This window comes from Oryza brachyantha, chromosome 5 (genome assembly GCF_000231095.2).
Source record: "Oryza brachyantha chromosome 5, ObraRS2, whole genome shotgun sequence".
In the NCBI taxonomy this organism is placed as follows: Eukaryota; Viridiplantae; Streptophyta; class Magnoliopsida; order Poales; family Poaceae; genus Oryza; species Oryza brachyantha.
In genome coordinates, this window is record NC_023167.2 from 3,555,415 (window position 1) to 3,572,989 (window position 17,575).

Genomic DNA, 17,575 nt, shown 5'->3' on the forward strand with positions numbered 1-17,575 from the left:
AATTAGATCCTACTACCAAGTGTAGCTACTCCCTTTACGTTCATGATAAAAAAACACTTTCATAACTGTTTCTGCTCCCACCCAACAGAAAGTATAGACAGAATGAGACAACTATATGTATAGAGTTTGTACTTTCAGTTGGAAGAGTAGAAAAATATGTATGGAGGTATTTCTGTACCTTAGACATGAAGGGAGTAGCTAGCATATACTAGCTAAATATCGATGCACTTCAAACCAGACTAGTATTAATGAATCATCCATGCGTGTACTTGTATTGTTTATTTAAAAATAGAATGTGGTTTTTCTTTCATCAAACATGTCGTTTGGTCACTTTAGACATTTCCATGTAAATATTGCAAATTTATAAATACAACTAAAAGAGAACAATTATAAAAGAAATCATAATGACATATACTGCGTTTTTAATATATGATGTTATTAAATTTTTTTATACATTTATTATCATTCATCCGTTGAAAACTAGCTTACAAAATGGCATTTGTGCTGGTTAGTAAAAGCTAGACCCCGCACTAAATCCCTGACACGGTGACACCGATGCCCATGCCTCATGAACTAATACTGATGAGGCTCACAAGTCAAAAATTTATATCAATATGCACAAATGTAAGTTGTGCTTAAAATACGTTCACTAATAAACCAAGTCACAACAAGATAGATAATAATTACGTAAGTATTTTAAAATAAGAAGAATGTTCAAAACGCCATATATAGTATTAGAAGATGGAGGGAGGTATTTGTTGGAAGGTGGTACATATAGAAGTGACGATTATCTTTGTCTTTTATCATGAGCACTGTATAGTATTAAGTTATGGGTAAATTGACAAATCCCTATGGCAATTAAGTAATTACTCTCTCCAGTCACGTATTACTTATCGTTTTGGACAATTATACGGTCTTACCAATAATTTTGAATACTCTATTACAACATTTTATCAAATTATCTTTCATGATTAATCTATACATATATTATCTATATTCTAGAGCAAATATTATAAAAGTTATTGGTAGTCAAGGTTCTAAAAACTTAACTTTGTTTTTGTCCAAAACAGTACGTATTATGGAAGTGGATGGAATATAATATCTTTTGACTAAGAGTAAATTTCACAAAAAGCTTATATGTATTTTGGCACCTAACATATAACGCCAGATATTATAGATCAAGTGTTTAACAAAACCGCGCTATTAATCAATTTAACATGGTACTATAGTAAAAAAATTAGGTAATTACAACTTATGTATACGGTGTGTCAGAAAAACTTATATAATTCTAATATAATTTTACATGTAATTTGATAACTCATATTTAATTAAAAGTGTGGTTTTATGAAAATATATAACCATAATACCTGTGGTCGTTTCTCATATACTAAAATTACGTGGTTTTGTACAGTTCACTAAATTGCTAATAAATAAATGATGTCTTGCAGTTTTTGTTTTGTACGGAGATAATCATTAACTTTTTATAATAATTTTAGAAGAAATTGAGACTTTACATGACAATTGGTCACATGCGCATTTGGCGGCGCTGGAAAATCCACATGCGGTGGCGGCTTGAGCTGGCAGCAGTGAGCCTTATCCACCACTACCACCACCACCTAATTAAGTTCAAGTCCTCTCCGACTCACTTGGATACCCATTTTCTTCTTTATTAATTAATATGATAAAACGGTACTAATTAATGATATTATGTTTCTTTTAGTATCCTTCATTTTTCTTAGACCGGTAGATCGATCGAACTCCAAACGTATTACTGTCTCCGTATTTGATATATGATATTGTAGATTTTTTTGGTACATGTTTGATCATACTTCTTTTTTAAAACTTATGTATGATTATTTATTTTGATATGATTGGATTAATTATGAATATTTTTAATCATAAATTAATTTTTTACGTATTTGTGTACCTTTTTGCATAAGACGAAGAATGAAAAAAAACAACTGATATCATGAATTAAAAAAAAAAGTGAGTAGCATAGAGCTCCAAATGCAGATTGGATCAATGCGAGTGAATGACTACCTTGTCTCAGGAAGCACTTTGAGCTAGTGACAGTGGCTCCTTGAGCTGGTGGCGGAGGTTGAAAATAAGAAAGGGGACGAGAGGAATAAGAAGGATAAAATGTCACATTTTGCCAGCTTATTAGTGGTATAATGGGAAGTTGGAGAAGAATATGTTGTGCAATTACACTGCTACGATAAAGAATCTCACAGGTGACCAAAACGAGTTTTCGAAGGCACGTCCGGATGCGACTGAAGACAAATAAAAATCAAAAATTTTATGGGCAAGGTTTACGCCTGCTTGCGAAAATAGGGCTCCTAGCGTTTCACTTTTTGGACGAATTAGTGAAACGGTTTATTTACAAATAAAAAATAATTTATGGATAAAACTCTTATACATGTACGTGTCTATTGTGATTCAAAGCAAATGTTATAAAATAAGCCATAATGAAAAAATACAAATTAACGCCAAAATTAAGTTTTAAATTCAATTTTTGGCTTATATGCCGTTGCAATTGCAAAACAATGGTATCCTAGATTTTCACAGGATGGTACCTAAGAGGTCAACATGTGGAAATTGATTTTTATAGACGTGCCCTAATAGATTCGCATGTGAAAACTTGTCTTTTGGCGCAAGAAAAAAAAGGGAAAGTAACGAAATAAAAATGATCTAGGGTTCGGGGAAGGATAACAATGATGGTGTAATGTGTGCTTATCGGCCGACAAGGATATGCTTGCACTACCACCACCGTCCCTTTCCCCTTCGTAGTTTCTGCCAAAGCCAAGGATCCGAATCTAGAGTTGCTTGCATGCCTTCCTCCACATCACCTCTATTTGTCAGCTACAGCCACCAAAGAAGAGTTGTGGACAACCTCACTTGGATTCACTCGCCATGTGCTCGCTGAAGTCAAGGCCATGGATGAACTCGCCTCGCCTGAATCCTTCTGCCACTGCCACCGTTGAAGTCAAGGTCATGGATGACCTTGAATATATCTGTCCGTCAATGTTGTGGACAACTTTGCCTCGCTTGGATCCGTTTGTTGTCACTCGTGTTTTCGCCATAGCTAAATTAATTCCTCATTGCCTCTTCCAAAGCTCACAACTGCTATATCCAGCTCTCCGAGGACTAGTCTTTCCGAATCCGGCAAGCTTGAGGCCGAGGGCCACCAAGCATGGTGCTCCATGAGACCCATTGTTGTTGTTGTAAATCACACTTGAGTGGGAAGAGAGAGAGGCAACTATGGTCACAAGAGGGAAACAACGCATCGGGGGGTAGGCACTAGGGAGAAAGAAGGCAACAACGGATAAGAGGGGAAGGATTTAGGGTGGTGGAGGAAACAAGGGGTAGGAGAGAGGACGTTCGCGGGCACAAGTGAAGGTGTGGCAACGACGTTGGAGAAAAGCTAAGTTTCAAGGTTGAGATAGAGGTGAGAATAGAGAATAAGCTTGGCCTCATGCGGTGGCTTTTTATTCGTTGATTATTTTTCCAAGTGGCCCAATTATAAGGGACACCTAAAAAAGAACATTTTTACCAGCGACCTTAAAGGTATCCATCTATGATAAGCCATTTTCGAGGGAGGCCCTTTGGGCCATTGAGCACTAATAAACTTAGCCCCTTAAATAAACTCAATTTGATCCAAACATAATATACCAACATTTTTTTTAGTTGGGAACTTAGCCCGCTGTAGGAAACAGAGCCACTTAAATAACTTATAGATATTTAAATTCAGGACCTTGGGGTTAGTTACCCAGGTCACTACAACTACTAGGCTACGTGCCATTTCACGAAAAACTTTCCCATATAACTACAATCCTATAAAATTCCTTGCACAATTCTTTGTTTAATTACTATGTTTAGGAAGTGCCCATTTTCTAAATTGTATTACAAACCGTGGAAAAATTAAAATAAAAGAGAAAATAAGCCCCAGACCCAGGCAGCTGCTTGGCTCCCAATCAGCTGCCCATCAAGATCAACCAAATAGCCAGCCGGCCGGCCGGTGTCGTCGTCTGCTCGTGGATCATCCGTTGGCATCAGACCCCCCTCGATCGTCGTCGTCATCAATCCGCCTCCATCGCCGTGGCATCGTCTGCCGTGCCGTCTCCGGCAGACGCAAGCTCGATCGCCGGAAAGGGACGCGACCCAGACGATCGGTCGACGGCGACAGGCCGGCCGGCCGGGTCGTCGCCCGCCGTCGTCGTCGCCGGACGTCTCTATCCCTCTTGCTGTTGCAGAGACAATGATTCGACCGTGTGCGTGCGCTCCAGCTGCAAGCGAGCTCGAGAGCTTAATTTAATTTGGCCGTTTTTGTTAAGGCATGCTTTAAGTATGCAGCTGCACATACATCGTCGGACACAATGACGACATCCTGCATTATTTCCATTGCAGTATGATGAGCTCATGCACCATCTTGACTGAACACATTATTTTCATGTTGCCCATTCATACACTAGATAATCTAGTATTTGTCATATCATCGTATATTTGTCATATTTTTAATGTTGTCTTATATGATTTTCCTATTTTTTTACTTAGTATTGATTTTTTATTACTTTTATTTTATTTTTACCCCAAATATCTAGTTTTTGGGCCATATGTGCCCATGAGCCAGCTGCCTCCCACGTGTCGAAACAGTACTGTTCCAGCTCGACATGGCCTTGGGTCGTCCTTGGGCCCAAGCCTTGTCACATGGGCCGACATGATATGACATATCCTAGTATAGTAGCCATGTCTAACGGACTGTGCTATAGTGGGTCATGTCACTAACGGGTCCATGTCGTGCTGGCCAGATCGTCCATTTGGTCAGGTGTAAAAGGGAGTATATTACTCCATCAAGTGTGAATAAATATCATACCAGCTAAACCGTATAGACTTATTTGACTCATATTATCGATTATACTCGATTCAATATGTGGCCCATCATTTTAATAGCTCAATCAATCACTCAATAGTTACTCATGATTGACTCCTAAATCACTAAGCGTATTTCTTTACTCTATTACATCTAGAGGTATAGATATGTCTCTTTCATTAACTAAAATAGGTTAATCTCATCTTAATTATTCACATCCTACCATGTGTTTTATATTATATCTTTGTTTTATATTATAGGATGTCTCCGTTCTCTCTAGATTCACATGATTACTAATAAACGTGGATACATATATAAATATGTATATAAATTAATATATATACAAATCTAGGTATAATCAAATATCTTAAAATATGTAACGGAGCGAGTAGTAAATCCAAAGACTTTTTTTAACCACTAACTATAAACTAGCATTAAACAGTCCCTAAGTAAGTCTCTATGTTGTGAAACCACAATGCTATGAAGTCCAAGGATTTATACCAGCATTACTTAAGACTAAGTGGTGACAAGTTATAATCCTTGCAATGTCTCGTATCAGGTTTATCCAACAAGTCTCACATCAGGTTTATCCATCAGTTTTTTTAACATGCATCTATACTATTAATTTAATATTTCCATAGATCATCAATATAGGCGCTAATCTCAAAATCATATTTCTTTCAGCATCATATAAAAGAAAGAATATTTGTTTTAAACATGTTTTATAATGAGGGACCGTTAAGAAAAAAAAAAGACTTATGAACAAGTCAAAAGGGTAAGAACTGCTGGCCGAAAATCAAAAGATATCGGGCCAATCGAGAGAAAGTCCATCTACACCCAAAAATTAGCTTAAGAGGTGAGGGACTTCCTCTGCTTTTTAAGTTGGCTCAACTTTCACTAAACTTCCAATGTGGTAGATGTTAACAATCTCCCCCTCACATATTGGTGTTCTTTAGCACTGATCAGCTCCACACACAAGCACGTAGAGGGCTCATGCCTGCGGTCCATTGACCAGCCTCACACTTAGGTATATACAGGCCTCACACTCGTGGTCTACTGGGCTTTGGGCCAACAAATAATATCAGAGCTAGATCCATAATCTCTCTAGTACTGTGCATACTCGTGTAGTATAAGTCCAAAGCCTAATGGATCACGAGTGTGAGACTTATATGTGCCTATGTGTGAGGCTAGTCAGTGGACTGTAGGTGTGAGGTCCGTATGTGCTGACGTGTGAAACTAATATCTCCCGATTTTGGGCCGAGCTCCAAAGGCTTGAAGCTCATCTTTGCTTGCAACCGGTCGATGTTGCCGAGTTGGTGATGAAGCACAGGGAAGAACTCGCACAAATCCAGTAGACGAGGTTTCGACTCCATGGTAATTCTTTCACCTCCAATCTTTTCAAGAAAATGGATAAGTGTTGTTTTTACCTAGTGTGTTACAAATCGTTATTCTCAGCTTCTAATAAATTACAGATCAAGATGGATCAGACAGAAATAATATTCATATTTAGCACGGAAGATGAAACTCATATAACTGGAAAAGAAAATTACAAATTTTGAGGAAAACATGATCAACATACAGAAAAACAACAAAGCATGTGCTTCATCATACATGGATCAGAAAGAAATAGTGTTCATATTTAGCACGGAAGATGAAATCTATATCTATATCTATACTATTATAAAAAGCGGTAATGATTCTGCCGACCAATTTCGTCCATCGGCTCACCCGTCAGCAGCGCGCGTGGTTTCCGAGTTGGTCATGACACGGCGTCCCACTCCCACATGAGGACGAGGTAGTACGCATCACGTTTGCGTAGGGTAGGGGCACCCTCGCGGCGGGGCCGGTGCGATGGTCGTATTTAGCCTTGGTGACCTCGACAAGGGGAAGCACTAGCCGGCGAGCGCCGGAGCGGCGATGGCCTCGCAGAACCCTGTCCAGTCCAGTATGCCTTGGAGGAATGGCCCGCTGGCTTCATGAACGACGGGCCGAGTATTGATCCCAGCACCGTCGGGCCGATGGTGAGCAGCACGACGGCGTTGGCCGGCCGATCGAGAATGGGGTGAAGCTAGCGGAGCCCCACGATAAGGAACACGAACATGACGGTGAATCGGTGATTCCGGTGAAGGCGAGCGAGCTGCGTCGCCAGCAATAGGGACGTGGACAGCGGCAGCGCCTGCATGGCGTAGAACCCACCAAGCGTGGCAGCCACTTCAGCGCAGGAGGAGGAGGAGGAGGTTGGGGATCCCATGCCTGCGGCTGCGGTAGAGCGACACGCGGAGCGGCGGAAGCAAGAGCAGCCAGCTGGAGATATGGAGCATGGCGGACAGCTAGAGGCGGCTCCCACCGTGCGCGAAGTAAAGTAAACCCGGAGGAGGAGCGGCCGACCAGCACCGAGTGGGACTGGACGACGGGGCAGGCTCTGAATATGACCAGCAACATGATGACCAGTACCTCGCCGGTGACGCACTCCCAGTGGACGATCGAGTTGCTAGGCATCGCCTTGGTTTCTTGCATGGCTACAGAACTAGCGCTAGCAGCAGCAGTGGTGGCCATGATCAAATGAGGCAATGCTTAATTGACCTGGATCTTGCGTGGCTGGACAACGGGAAACGACGGTATCTGTTCTACGTCGTCGCATACAGTACTTGGCTCCTTCCATCCAAGATTTGCAAAATTCAAAATATGAACTGATAGGGTTCCAACAAATGTGAAGACTCTAAGAAAAATCAATTATAGTCCTTTCACTGATTCCACCCATCGTTTTTTTAAACCACTAGGCTTTCGACGCATAAAATGAATGAAAGGTCATCCTGCATGTTTCATTCATTTGCTAGTGTTGCAGCACGGTTTCTTATGTAAAAAAAGATTTAATTTCATCCACCCACTATGTAATAACATTATTCTTATGCAAACCCATAGCAACGCACGGGCATTTTTCTAGTTAATATAATAACTGGAAAACAATACAAATTTTGAGGAGGCCCAGAGAGGTGTATTGGGCCTAAAATTAGGCCTACTTATATGAACGTGGTAACAGTGTTCTAGGCCGTAGCGTTTGCAGGCAGGTCAGCCCGTGTATGGATGAGAAGGTGATTCTAAAATGCATATAATTTTAGAATTATTCCATCGTTCTAAAATGTAACTTTTTAGAGTTTAATTTTTTTTTACTTTTTCCTATTACCACGAAAACCTTTGGAAATATTTACTTTTTTTTAGAATGGAGGAAGTTGCTATTAGCTTAGTTTTAATACTTTACGTGTACTGGCTTCTGTCATCTGAGAAGAGAATTGCTACTGTTTGAAGAAACAAAGCATTTTTTTTCATGAATACTTTTTTAGATTGCAAAACTAAATCAGGGCCAAGAGTGTGTACAAAGACATTCAGATGACATGAGAAATAAATAAAGCTTAGAGCAAGAAATCATCAGCGCATATATGCCTGCATGATACTGCAATTAGTTCATAACTGTTACACTCCGATTACATCTTAATTACAAAGTTATAATAATACATTGATCAAACAAAAACACAAAAATTAACCACTTAAACAGGAGGGAAAACTGCCGGAACATATCCAGCTCCTCATCCCTCTCTCCCTGCTTTGCTCTACGTACCCTATACGTATGAATACGGTAGGTACATACATACGTGTACTGCTGCACTGTATAGCTACTGGTACAACAAAAGGAGTGATGGTTAATTAATCACTTGGTAATTAGTTTAATTACTGTACTTGATGGATTAATCAGGGTTAGTTAATTATCCTGCCTGATCCTTGCTAGTGGCTTGCATGGATCAATCACGGATCGAGCTTGATGAACTCGTAGTTGCCTTCGTCCCCTTTCTTGGATCCCGACCCGTCGCCGGCGCCGTCGGCCTCGCCGGCGCCGTCGCTGTGCTTCCTCTGCGTGAGCGCGACGCTGCCGCCGCCGCCGGGGCCCTCGGCCTTGGGGCTGCCGGAGTCCGGGTGGTCGCTGTCGCCGCCGCCGCCGTGCTTGGAGCTGGCCGCCGCGGGCTTCTTCTTGACGCCGGCGCGCCAGTTCTTGAGCGCCTTGGACGTCTGGTCGTCGAAGATGGACTGCTTCATCGTTGACCCCATCTGACCGGTCAACGCCAATTCAAGGACACGTGTCATCATACCGCGTTATCCACATGGCAAACTTTTTTTATTATTATTTTTCAGACAAAAAAAAAGTTATACTGTACCTGTGAGACGAGAGCGTAGAGAGGGAGAGTGACGTAGCTACACAAGACCTGAACCACAACTCTGCAGAGACATACACACTCGTAATCAAATTTTCAGGTGATAATCTAAAAATGTATTGATCTCCATTCATGTCATGTAGAAATCCAAAAGATAATAACAGTAATTTGGTGTTAATTACCCGAGGCAGAGACGTGCAAAGACGAACTCTTTGGAGTCATTGAAGCAGGAGTCCATGCCGTACTCGTACTGCACACACAACAACAGAAGCAGTGATACAAATCAATCAATTTACTGAAGAATCTCAGGAAGCAGAACTGAAGAAAATGCAGCTGAGCAAGATTGTGTCAGGTCACCAGTATCCAGAGGAAGTAGATGATCTGGAAGCCATTCTACAAAAATCAAGAAGAGCAAAGGAAGGTAATCAAAGAAGATTGGTCAGGGATCTCAATTGGAACCGTGCATGGCAAAAAAAAAAAAAAAAGAATGGCGATCAGGATCAGCCATGAATGAGAGAAAAGTTATCTGACCTGGAAGAGGGTGAAGTGGATGAGGAAGAGGACGAAGGTTGGTCGGCTGAACCAGAAGTAGGAGTCGCTGACCTGCACCAGCGGGATTCCCTGGATCACCGCGTGCCGCTCCGTGATGTCGATCGCCATCCGGCAGATGATCCCCTGAAGCTTCGTCCCCACTGACAGGATCGTCTGCCATTGCCAATGCATCATGCATGGATGAATCATTCTCTCGGTTTAATAGTTCAATTCAGAGCTCAGTTCAGTTCAATTCAGTATAGTTCAGCAAAGTTCAGGCTTGAGATGGATATAATATAATACTCACCACCACTGGCATGATGGAAATCCAGAACATGGTATGCAACCCTGGAAAAAATCAATGCAGAGATCAGTACTAGTCATCAGATATGTACTCAAAACAAATTAGGCAAGATGGTGCAGCAAAAAAAAGCAAGAAATGAGCACTTGGCACATCAGGGACTGACCGCTGACATTGAGTAACAGGAAGATGAGAGCAGATGCCCACAGAGGAGGGCTGCAAAAATTCAGACAAACAAGAACAGACTTAATCAGTGACAGTTCAGTAAAAAGATATGACAGATTGCAAGACGAGAAACTTAGCAGCACACCTGATTCCGACAATGACCTTGAAGTCGTCCTCAAGAGACCGTTTGATGTACTTCTGGAAATCGAACTTGCTGCCAGGAGCCAAGTGAACCTTCAAAAAACACCATTGATCAGTCAAATGCAAGAGATAATCTGGGATATATGTTTTACACACAGAAACTGCGAGATCATCCTAGCTTGTGGCCTACTCACGTTAACGAAGCTGTGACGCAGTGCACAGTAGTCGGCCCTCCTGACCGATCTGAAGAACTGCCTGAAGAAATTGCTCTGCGCTCATGACCAGACATGAAAAAATTCATATGCTGCTGTCAGATATAATTAATTCCTCGTGTTCTTGTGCCAAGCTGGTTTTGTTGTCAGAGATGGGGAACGAGAGCACGAGATGGATCTTACAATGTAGAACGATGCCGGGGTCTTGTTCAGCACGTTCATATGCTGCCTGACGAACGACGTCTCGTGGGTGAATCTGAACCTCGTTGGATCTACAAATTCAAATTCAGAGCGTTCGTAATATTCTTCAAAGATTGAAGCGATGGAAACGCAAGAGATTATTGAGCGAGTATTGTGTTTACCATTAGAGAACTCGAAATCTTGGCCCGCGGCTTCTTTCTCCCAGTCTTTCCATCCACGAATCTGCAGCAGCGTCGCCATGAAAGCAGCTTGAAGCTATTAGCAAGAAGAATAAGAAGACAGAGAGGAGGAGGAGGAGAAACAGAGCATGCCTTGGCCCTGCCCAGCGCCATGGTGATGGCGCTGTACGTGACATGGAAGACGGCCAGGAAGAAGATGAAGATGTGCAGCTGGTGCAGCGCGTTAATGGAGATCAGAGACACCTTCCCCTGCACAAGTGGACACCACCATCCATGGAGCTCAGCTTAGCTAGCGCGTCTCAGCCATCGATCGGATGCAGGAGGAGGAGGAAGAAGAAGAAGAAGCTGAAAGGCTCGTGAAACCTCGGGGCATTTGGTTGACATCTTGGCCTCGGCGAGCAACCGGTGGTGCGGAGGGGCGGAGAAGGCGGCGGCAAAGGGGGTGCCCATGAGACCGAAGTGCTCGGCCGGCTTGGCCATGTGGCCGGGCTCCTTGGCGCCGGCGGCCTCGCCGCCGCCGTGGTGGCCCTTGTCGGTCTCGGCTTCGATGGTGGACGCCTTGAGGCGGCAGGGGAGCATGGTGTCGGCGGCCTTCTCGGTGATGCAGATCTTGATGATGTAGTTCTGGCCGAACACCAGCAGCAGCGAGATGAACCCGAGCACCATGAGCTCCGTCTTCACCTTCTCCAGCGCCTCCACCATGGCCTTCTTCTTCCGGTGAGAGAAGAACTGCACGCATGCAAAATGCCAGCCAGCCCAGCCAGCGGCGAGCGCCATGGATAAAAATTAAGCATAAGCGTTTGCCTCACTACCTATCGCCATGGACGGGAAGATGGAGCTAGCTACCGTGGTAGGGTACCCACTGCACGCAACGCACGTACCTCTCCGATTTTGTGGAGGCCCTTCTCCAGGAGGATGGAGATGAGAATGATGACGCCGCACACGGAGGCGACGGCCCACGTCGGCGTCTGGTCGAGCTCCCTCGTGTTGCCGCCTCCGCCTCCCCCGCCCATGGCTGCGCCCCCTGGGGACTAGAGGCCGCCGGTGGGATGGAGCAACGAGACCGATCGAATCGAAGCAAAGTAAGGAGGGAGGCCAAGGAGCCAGCCAGATCAAGGAGAGGAGGAAGACGAGCTAGCTAGGAGGAGGAGGAGGGCGGCAATGGTTTTCTTGGTCGCGTGAGATCAGGGCGAGCGATGAAGGATTGGAAAAAAAAATTTGAAGGCCGGCCGCTACTTTGGATGCAACACGGATTTTGCGCGCGAAGCGTGGAGGGTCCGTTAATTAATTTCCGTTTGAGTTTTCCCGCCTAAAAATAGCCATGTCCATCTCTTCTTATACTCTACTAATAGGTCGCCGCTGATTCTTCTTCTTCTTCCTTCTTATTCTCTCTCTTTGGCGATTGCATCCCCATGATGAACAGCACAAACGCCACTTTTTTAATGAGCAGGGCACACACGAACACGTTTCTTATACTGTAGTTATACGTAGTAGTATGTGTTATATGCAGGGCCGAGCCAAACATTTACTAAATCTGAGGCTTAATAGTAAAATAGAATTTTTGATAAATTTTAACTGATCTATAGTATTTTTTTGATGTAATTTTTGGCAAGGCAGCCTAAGCTGTACCACCCCTTGTCATATGCACATGCCATATATGTACATTTCCTTAACGCAAACTCAAAGAGATGGATTACCAATGGTGGTTATAGCCTAACTGGGAAGGAATAAGCATTTTAAGCTAAAAGAGAAGGTTTCCCACCTGGGCGGGAGTCCTAAGTCCTAACTATACTGAGATTCCTAGTATGGTTTTTATGAGCTCTAGATGCCAGAAAATTAGGGAATAGCCCAGATTTTGATTTGAGATTGAAAGTTTTCTAGGGAGTGTCTTAGGTGTACTTTGTAAACACTAGTTGATTGATAAAGTTGAGAGAGTTACAGTCTATATCTTCGGATTTCATTAACCGGTGTTTTTAGGATTAGGCACACGGTCAAACTGGAGTGGACAGACGAGGATCCATCCAAATAAGAGTCGGCCAAGCAACGAAGGTTAGATCAGTAGCAAGGGTGTGGTTAGACCAGTAGCAGCAAGGGTGCGGTTAGACCAGCAACTTACAGAGACTTTGTCGATCTTTAAAGTTCGAGTTAAATCTTTTAATTTCGTAAAAGGTTTAATTTTTTTTGGTTTACCTACCATTCACCTTCTGCATTTTGTAGACACAGCAAGGCGTGTGTTGACGACTCGAGCTCTCTGGTAGGTGTGGTTAGCTCTGTTTTAATCTCTAACCATTGCATGTTATAGAGAGAGCAAGACGCATATTGACCACTTCTGTGAGAATCTCCTTACATAGCGACACTAGCGGGAAGCAAAGAATCCGCTGTTTTGCCATGATCCACGCCTCATAGGCTGGATTTACCTCCTTGACAACACGATCTCCTTTCCTAACGTTGATATCTACTAGTTAGGCCTAGACGGAAAACTCGAAGCTCGATAGCTCGCTCGGCTCGTTAGTATAACGGGTCGAGCCGAGCTAGCATTTTAGCTCGATAGAGTTATCGAGCCAACTCGAGCTAGCTCGCAAGCGACTCACGAGCCAAACGAGTCTGCAAAACTTGGCCCATAATAGACAGCCCACAGACCATAGTCACAAGGCACAGCCCACAATCCATAGTGAAACCCTAATCAGCCCACGCAGCAACCCAACACGTGCGTACAACACTAACAGGAAACAACACACAACCACATGCCCACACACCGACACCACCACCTCCCCCCACCGCCGCCCTAGGTTGCATGCTGCCACCCTCGCCCTGGTTGCACGCCGCCGCCATCGGCCAACCAGCAGGCCACCGTCGTCACCCCGACAACCCAGCTGAAGGCACACCGTCGTCGCCCTCAGTAGCACGCCGTCGCTCCGACGACTCGGTAGGAGGTCGTCGCCGCTGCCTGGTAGCACGCCGCCGCAGTCGTCCCGGCAGGAGGCCGTCGCCGTCGCCCCAACGGCCTAGCAGGAGGCCGTCGCCGTCGCCCCAACGGCCTGGCAGGAGGCAACCGCGGCCATCCCCAGTAGCGCGCCGCCGCTGTCGTCTCCTCGGTGGCTTGATAGGCGCCAGCACGCCTTGCCGCTCCGCCGTCGCCGTCGCCCAGCAAGAGGCCATGCCGCTCTGCCGTCGCCTCGAGCAAGCCAAACATCTTTCTACGTCACATTGCCTCAGGCCTAGCTCACGAGGTAAACGAACTAGCTCGAGCTTTTAACGAGCCCAACGTTTTAGCTCGTTTCTCGTAACGAGCCAGCTCGACCTAGCTCGTTATCGTACCGAGCTATAACGAGTCGAGCCGAGCCAGCTCGTTATCCAGGCCTACTACTAGTATAGGAGAGTTGCACCGGTGAGATAGCCTTCCAACACAACGAATTACTGGGAGAATTAATTTGTCTTCCATAGAAGGAAGTTACTCTTGATTAACTTTCCTAGAGCGATTTGGCCCGAGAAGGGATTTGTGGTGGCGTTGGAGGAAGATGCCATTGCTATGCGTGATCATGTGCAATCTATGCGTGGTGGGAGGCTCTGAAACCATATAATGTTTTGTGGGAGCGTTGTGACCTCTCCCGAGGACATAGTACATGTTAATATACTGTCACACATTGATTTTCTCAGGGCTTTAAAAATTACAAAATAAATCATTTCTAGAATTAATACTAAATTGTTGAACTAAAATTCAAGTGAATTAAAGGGGGAAATAAAATTTTCCTTTAATAATTTTTTATAATATTCTCCATGCTCTAATATATTCTCTAGAATTTTCTCGGAATTTTCAGAGCTCAACCAATAATTTTAATGCCACAAAGATCAATTCAGCAATTATAAACCAATTAAAAATCTCTCCTTTCTCCTGTGGGCCCAAAATCAGCCCAAGTTCTTTTGGCCCAAGTATTTCGAGCTGGTTTCCCCCTCTCTCTCCTTCGTCGGTCTGTCTGGCCCATCCCTCTTCTCCCCTTGGCTAGCTTGCCACAGTTTCAACTTTTTGCCACCGTTAAAAATGGCGTTAGCATATTTGCTACTGGGCTCATAAATCATAGACACATGAGGTCCATGTGTCATAGATAGCGGGTGATAAATATGTTAGATATCATTTCTAATTGTGACAAAAAAGTTAAATGCTCCCCTTTTCTCCCCACGGCCCATTCCCCTCTTGAGCCGGCCTCCTCCCTCAATTCCCACGGTCTTTCTCTCCCTCCTCTCAACGAATTCTATTTTGTTAGAATAAAAATGTGATCAAAAATTATTTTATTAAAATATAATATTTATGACCTAAAATTAAAAAAATGTTATTAGATTTATATTAAAAAGTATTTTTGTATGATTATAATTTTGTATCATATAAATAATATGTCAATGTTAGTTAAATATTTGTCCTAACAAAATAAAATAGGTCTTAAACGGAGAGAGTTCCAATAATTGTTCAGCAACAAAAAAGGAAAAAAAAGAACACGTTCACTCGTTGTAGTGGAATAATTAATGAAAGTTCATCTTTTCTTTTACTAAAACAGTCCCAAAATAAGTCACTATTTTAGCTAATTTTAGATAAATTAGTACTCGAGCAAAATGACTTCCATGCATTTACCTATTTATCATTTTGATGATAAATGGAAGGACATGTAATAATTGTGCATGCTCCTATCTAATCTGAGTTATTTTCTTGTGAGTTCTAAAGTAGTAATTTTTAGAATAAAATATTTTTTAGCCAAAATAATCACTTATTTTTTTAGAACTTATTACTCCATTCGTTTCACGACGTAAGATTTTTTAGTCTTGGATTAGATTCTTATCGATACAAATAAATAAATCTAGATAAAACTAAAAATTCTTACTATACGAAAAAAACGGTAGCTAATTAAGAGAGGGTGATGGAAGGATCCGGCGCATCCACGCAGAACTAGGCACGTATGTTCGTGAAAATATTATCAATGGTTTTTTGCCTGTTTCTCTTGCTGACGTCGTCTATACAGGCACAGCTGATAGGCCATGTATGCACGTCACGAATGGCGTCCAAAGATGACGTCACTATACTGCTTAATTACTCTCAAATTGTTCACACTGGGCCCAACACTGTCTGGTGACTGAGTGAGATCAGTGCAACAACAACCGCCTATCTTTTTGCCTATAATACGAATAAATGATTTTTAGGAAACTTTATTTACATATGTATTTTTATCGTTTTAAAAGCAAATGCTGTAAAATAAACTATAATAAAAAATCTAAAATATACTTTAAAATGAAGTTTTAAAATTTAATTTTTGACTTATAAAAGTTTTGTGTAGCTGGTAGTTTGATTACCTACTCATGGCATCGCCTCAATATGTTCCAGAATAGACTCCTGCGATCCCAAAATAAGTTACTCTCTCCGTCCCAAATTGATCATCATGCAAGATTTAGGTATAAAGGCCAAGAACCTATTTAATTAGTATTGAAAAAGCTAGAGTTACAAATCTCAAGCTGCATGTATACGTGCAAAATCAAAACTTGTAAATCATATCAAAACTGATTGGGTAGATGCATGTAAACATTTAATGTGTGTGTGAACCGAAGGGTTTTTTACACTATAATTAATGTATAATAGACTCTCTTCTCTTATATGGTGATCAATTTGATATTTCTATTTTTCTCTTATATGATGATTAATTTAGGATGGAGGAGTATTACTTTAGAAGATAAAAACTTCTATTGTATAATATGCCAGTATACGCTACAAGTGTGTACACCACCAGTATATAAGGGTATATGCTTGGAATTTACCATAAAAGTCAGAGAGTATTTTGGTATTTCATGATTCAGCTTTAATACAATGGTGCAACCAATCTAGCTCCAGGATGCCTAGGGTTGATTGTTATACCGTATATTTTCAAATAAAAAAATAATTTATAAACATAACTTTTATTTATGTGTTCTTATATAGAAGTCTTGGCTAAAAAATTAACTATAATAAAAATAATAAAATTAGATTAAAACTTTAAATTTTAGCTTATAAATATAAACTGAGGCTAAAAGAAGAGGGTGGGAAGTAAAACCAATCAACAGAGAGAGAGAGAGGTACGTGTGGTGGCAGCATGCTCATTATTACTATCTATGACATTAATTTATGAAAATGCCCCTGTGACACTAGCACAAGCACAGGATCCCATCTCTCTAACAGATTAAAAGCCTTATCTGTATCGGGCACTGATGTATGCTAACATCTCAATTGGGCATAAGCCCATCACGGATGGAGCTTATCTCAATCGGGCCGAGTGACATGTCCGTCAGAGATAAGCTTAATCAAACGGTGCAAGTCAGATCTAGCCCGTCATGAATAAGAAAAAGAAGACAAATTTAGCCATTCAAGTTTTATATTGCAGTCTAAATAAATGGAAAATCAAATTAATTGTGTTTCCTTCGCCGAGCACGCCGCACACACGTGTCAGGTGTGCCCATGCGTGCGCACACGGACTATTTAGTACCGTTGAATCCTTTATAATGACAGTATATACTTTGCTGGTATATTGTACTACAGAAAAGTCTTAAAAAGTTGACACCAATTAATTAATTAGGAGAGTAAAATGAACCACATCACTTATTCAATGAGAGATATGGTTATGAGTGGGATGGTGGTTAATGGCAAGATGAGGATAAATTTAGGTGACGGTGGTTGATGGGAAGTTACCACTTATTCCTTATTTTGGAATAAATTTTGAATTCAAAATGGCCCTTATCTTAGACGGAGAGAATAAAATTCC

The 17,575-nt window shown here is 42.3% G+C and overlaps 1 protein-coding gene and 1 pseudogene across 1 annotated transcript; both read right to left on the bottom strand.

Moving 5' to 3' along the window:
• Positions 1–6,598: 6,598 nt before the first annotated feature.
• On the bottom strand, positions 6,599–7,423 carry LOC121054413 (annotated as a pseudogene).
• Positions 7,424–8,267: 844 nt separating this feature from the next.
• Positions 8,268–11,990, bottom strand: LOC102714373 (MLO-like protein 9). The gene is made up of 14 exons (XM_006654058.2): positions 11,684–11,990; positions 11,166–11,531; positions 10,935–11,051; positions 10,785–10,845; positions 10,606–10,694; positions 10,405–10,479; positions 10,215–10,303; positions 10,071–10,120; positions 9,911–9,951; positions 9,604–9,777; positions 9,430–9,465; positions 9,255–9,322; positions 9,076–9,136; positions 8,268–8,968 (listed from the first exon to the last, which is right to left on the bottom strand). Exons 1-14 carry the CDS (start codon positions 11,813–11,815, stop codon positions 8,669–8,671), a joined length of 1,659 nt encoding a protein of 552 aa, XP_006654121.1. The 5' UTR covers positions 11,816–11,990; the 3' UTR covers positions 8,268–8,668.
• Between the last annotated feature and the right edge of the window lie 5,585 nt (positions 11,991–17,575).

Bases quoted from the DNA above. Each gene is read 5' to 3' on its own strand.
- LOC102714373 (XM_006654058.2), bottom strand. From the start codon at position 11,815: ATGGGCGGGGGAGGCGGAGGCGGCAACACGAGGGAGCTCGACCAGACG. The intron at 9,952-10,070 runs GTCAGTCCCTGA...GATTTTTTCCAG, and splicing joins CCTGTTACTCAATGTCAGCG to GGTTGCATACCATGTTCTGG. The intron at 9,323-9,429 runs GTGACCTGACAC...TTGTGTGTGCAG, and splicing joins TCTACTTCCTCTGGATACTG to TACGAGTACGGCATGGACTC.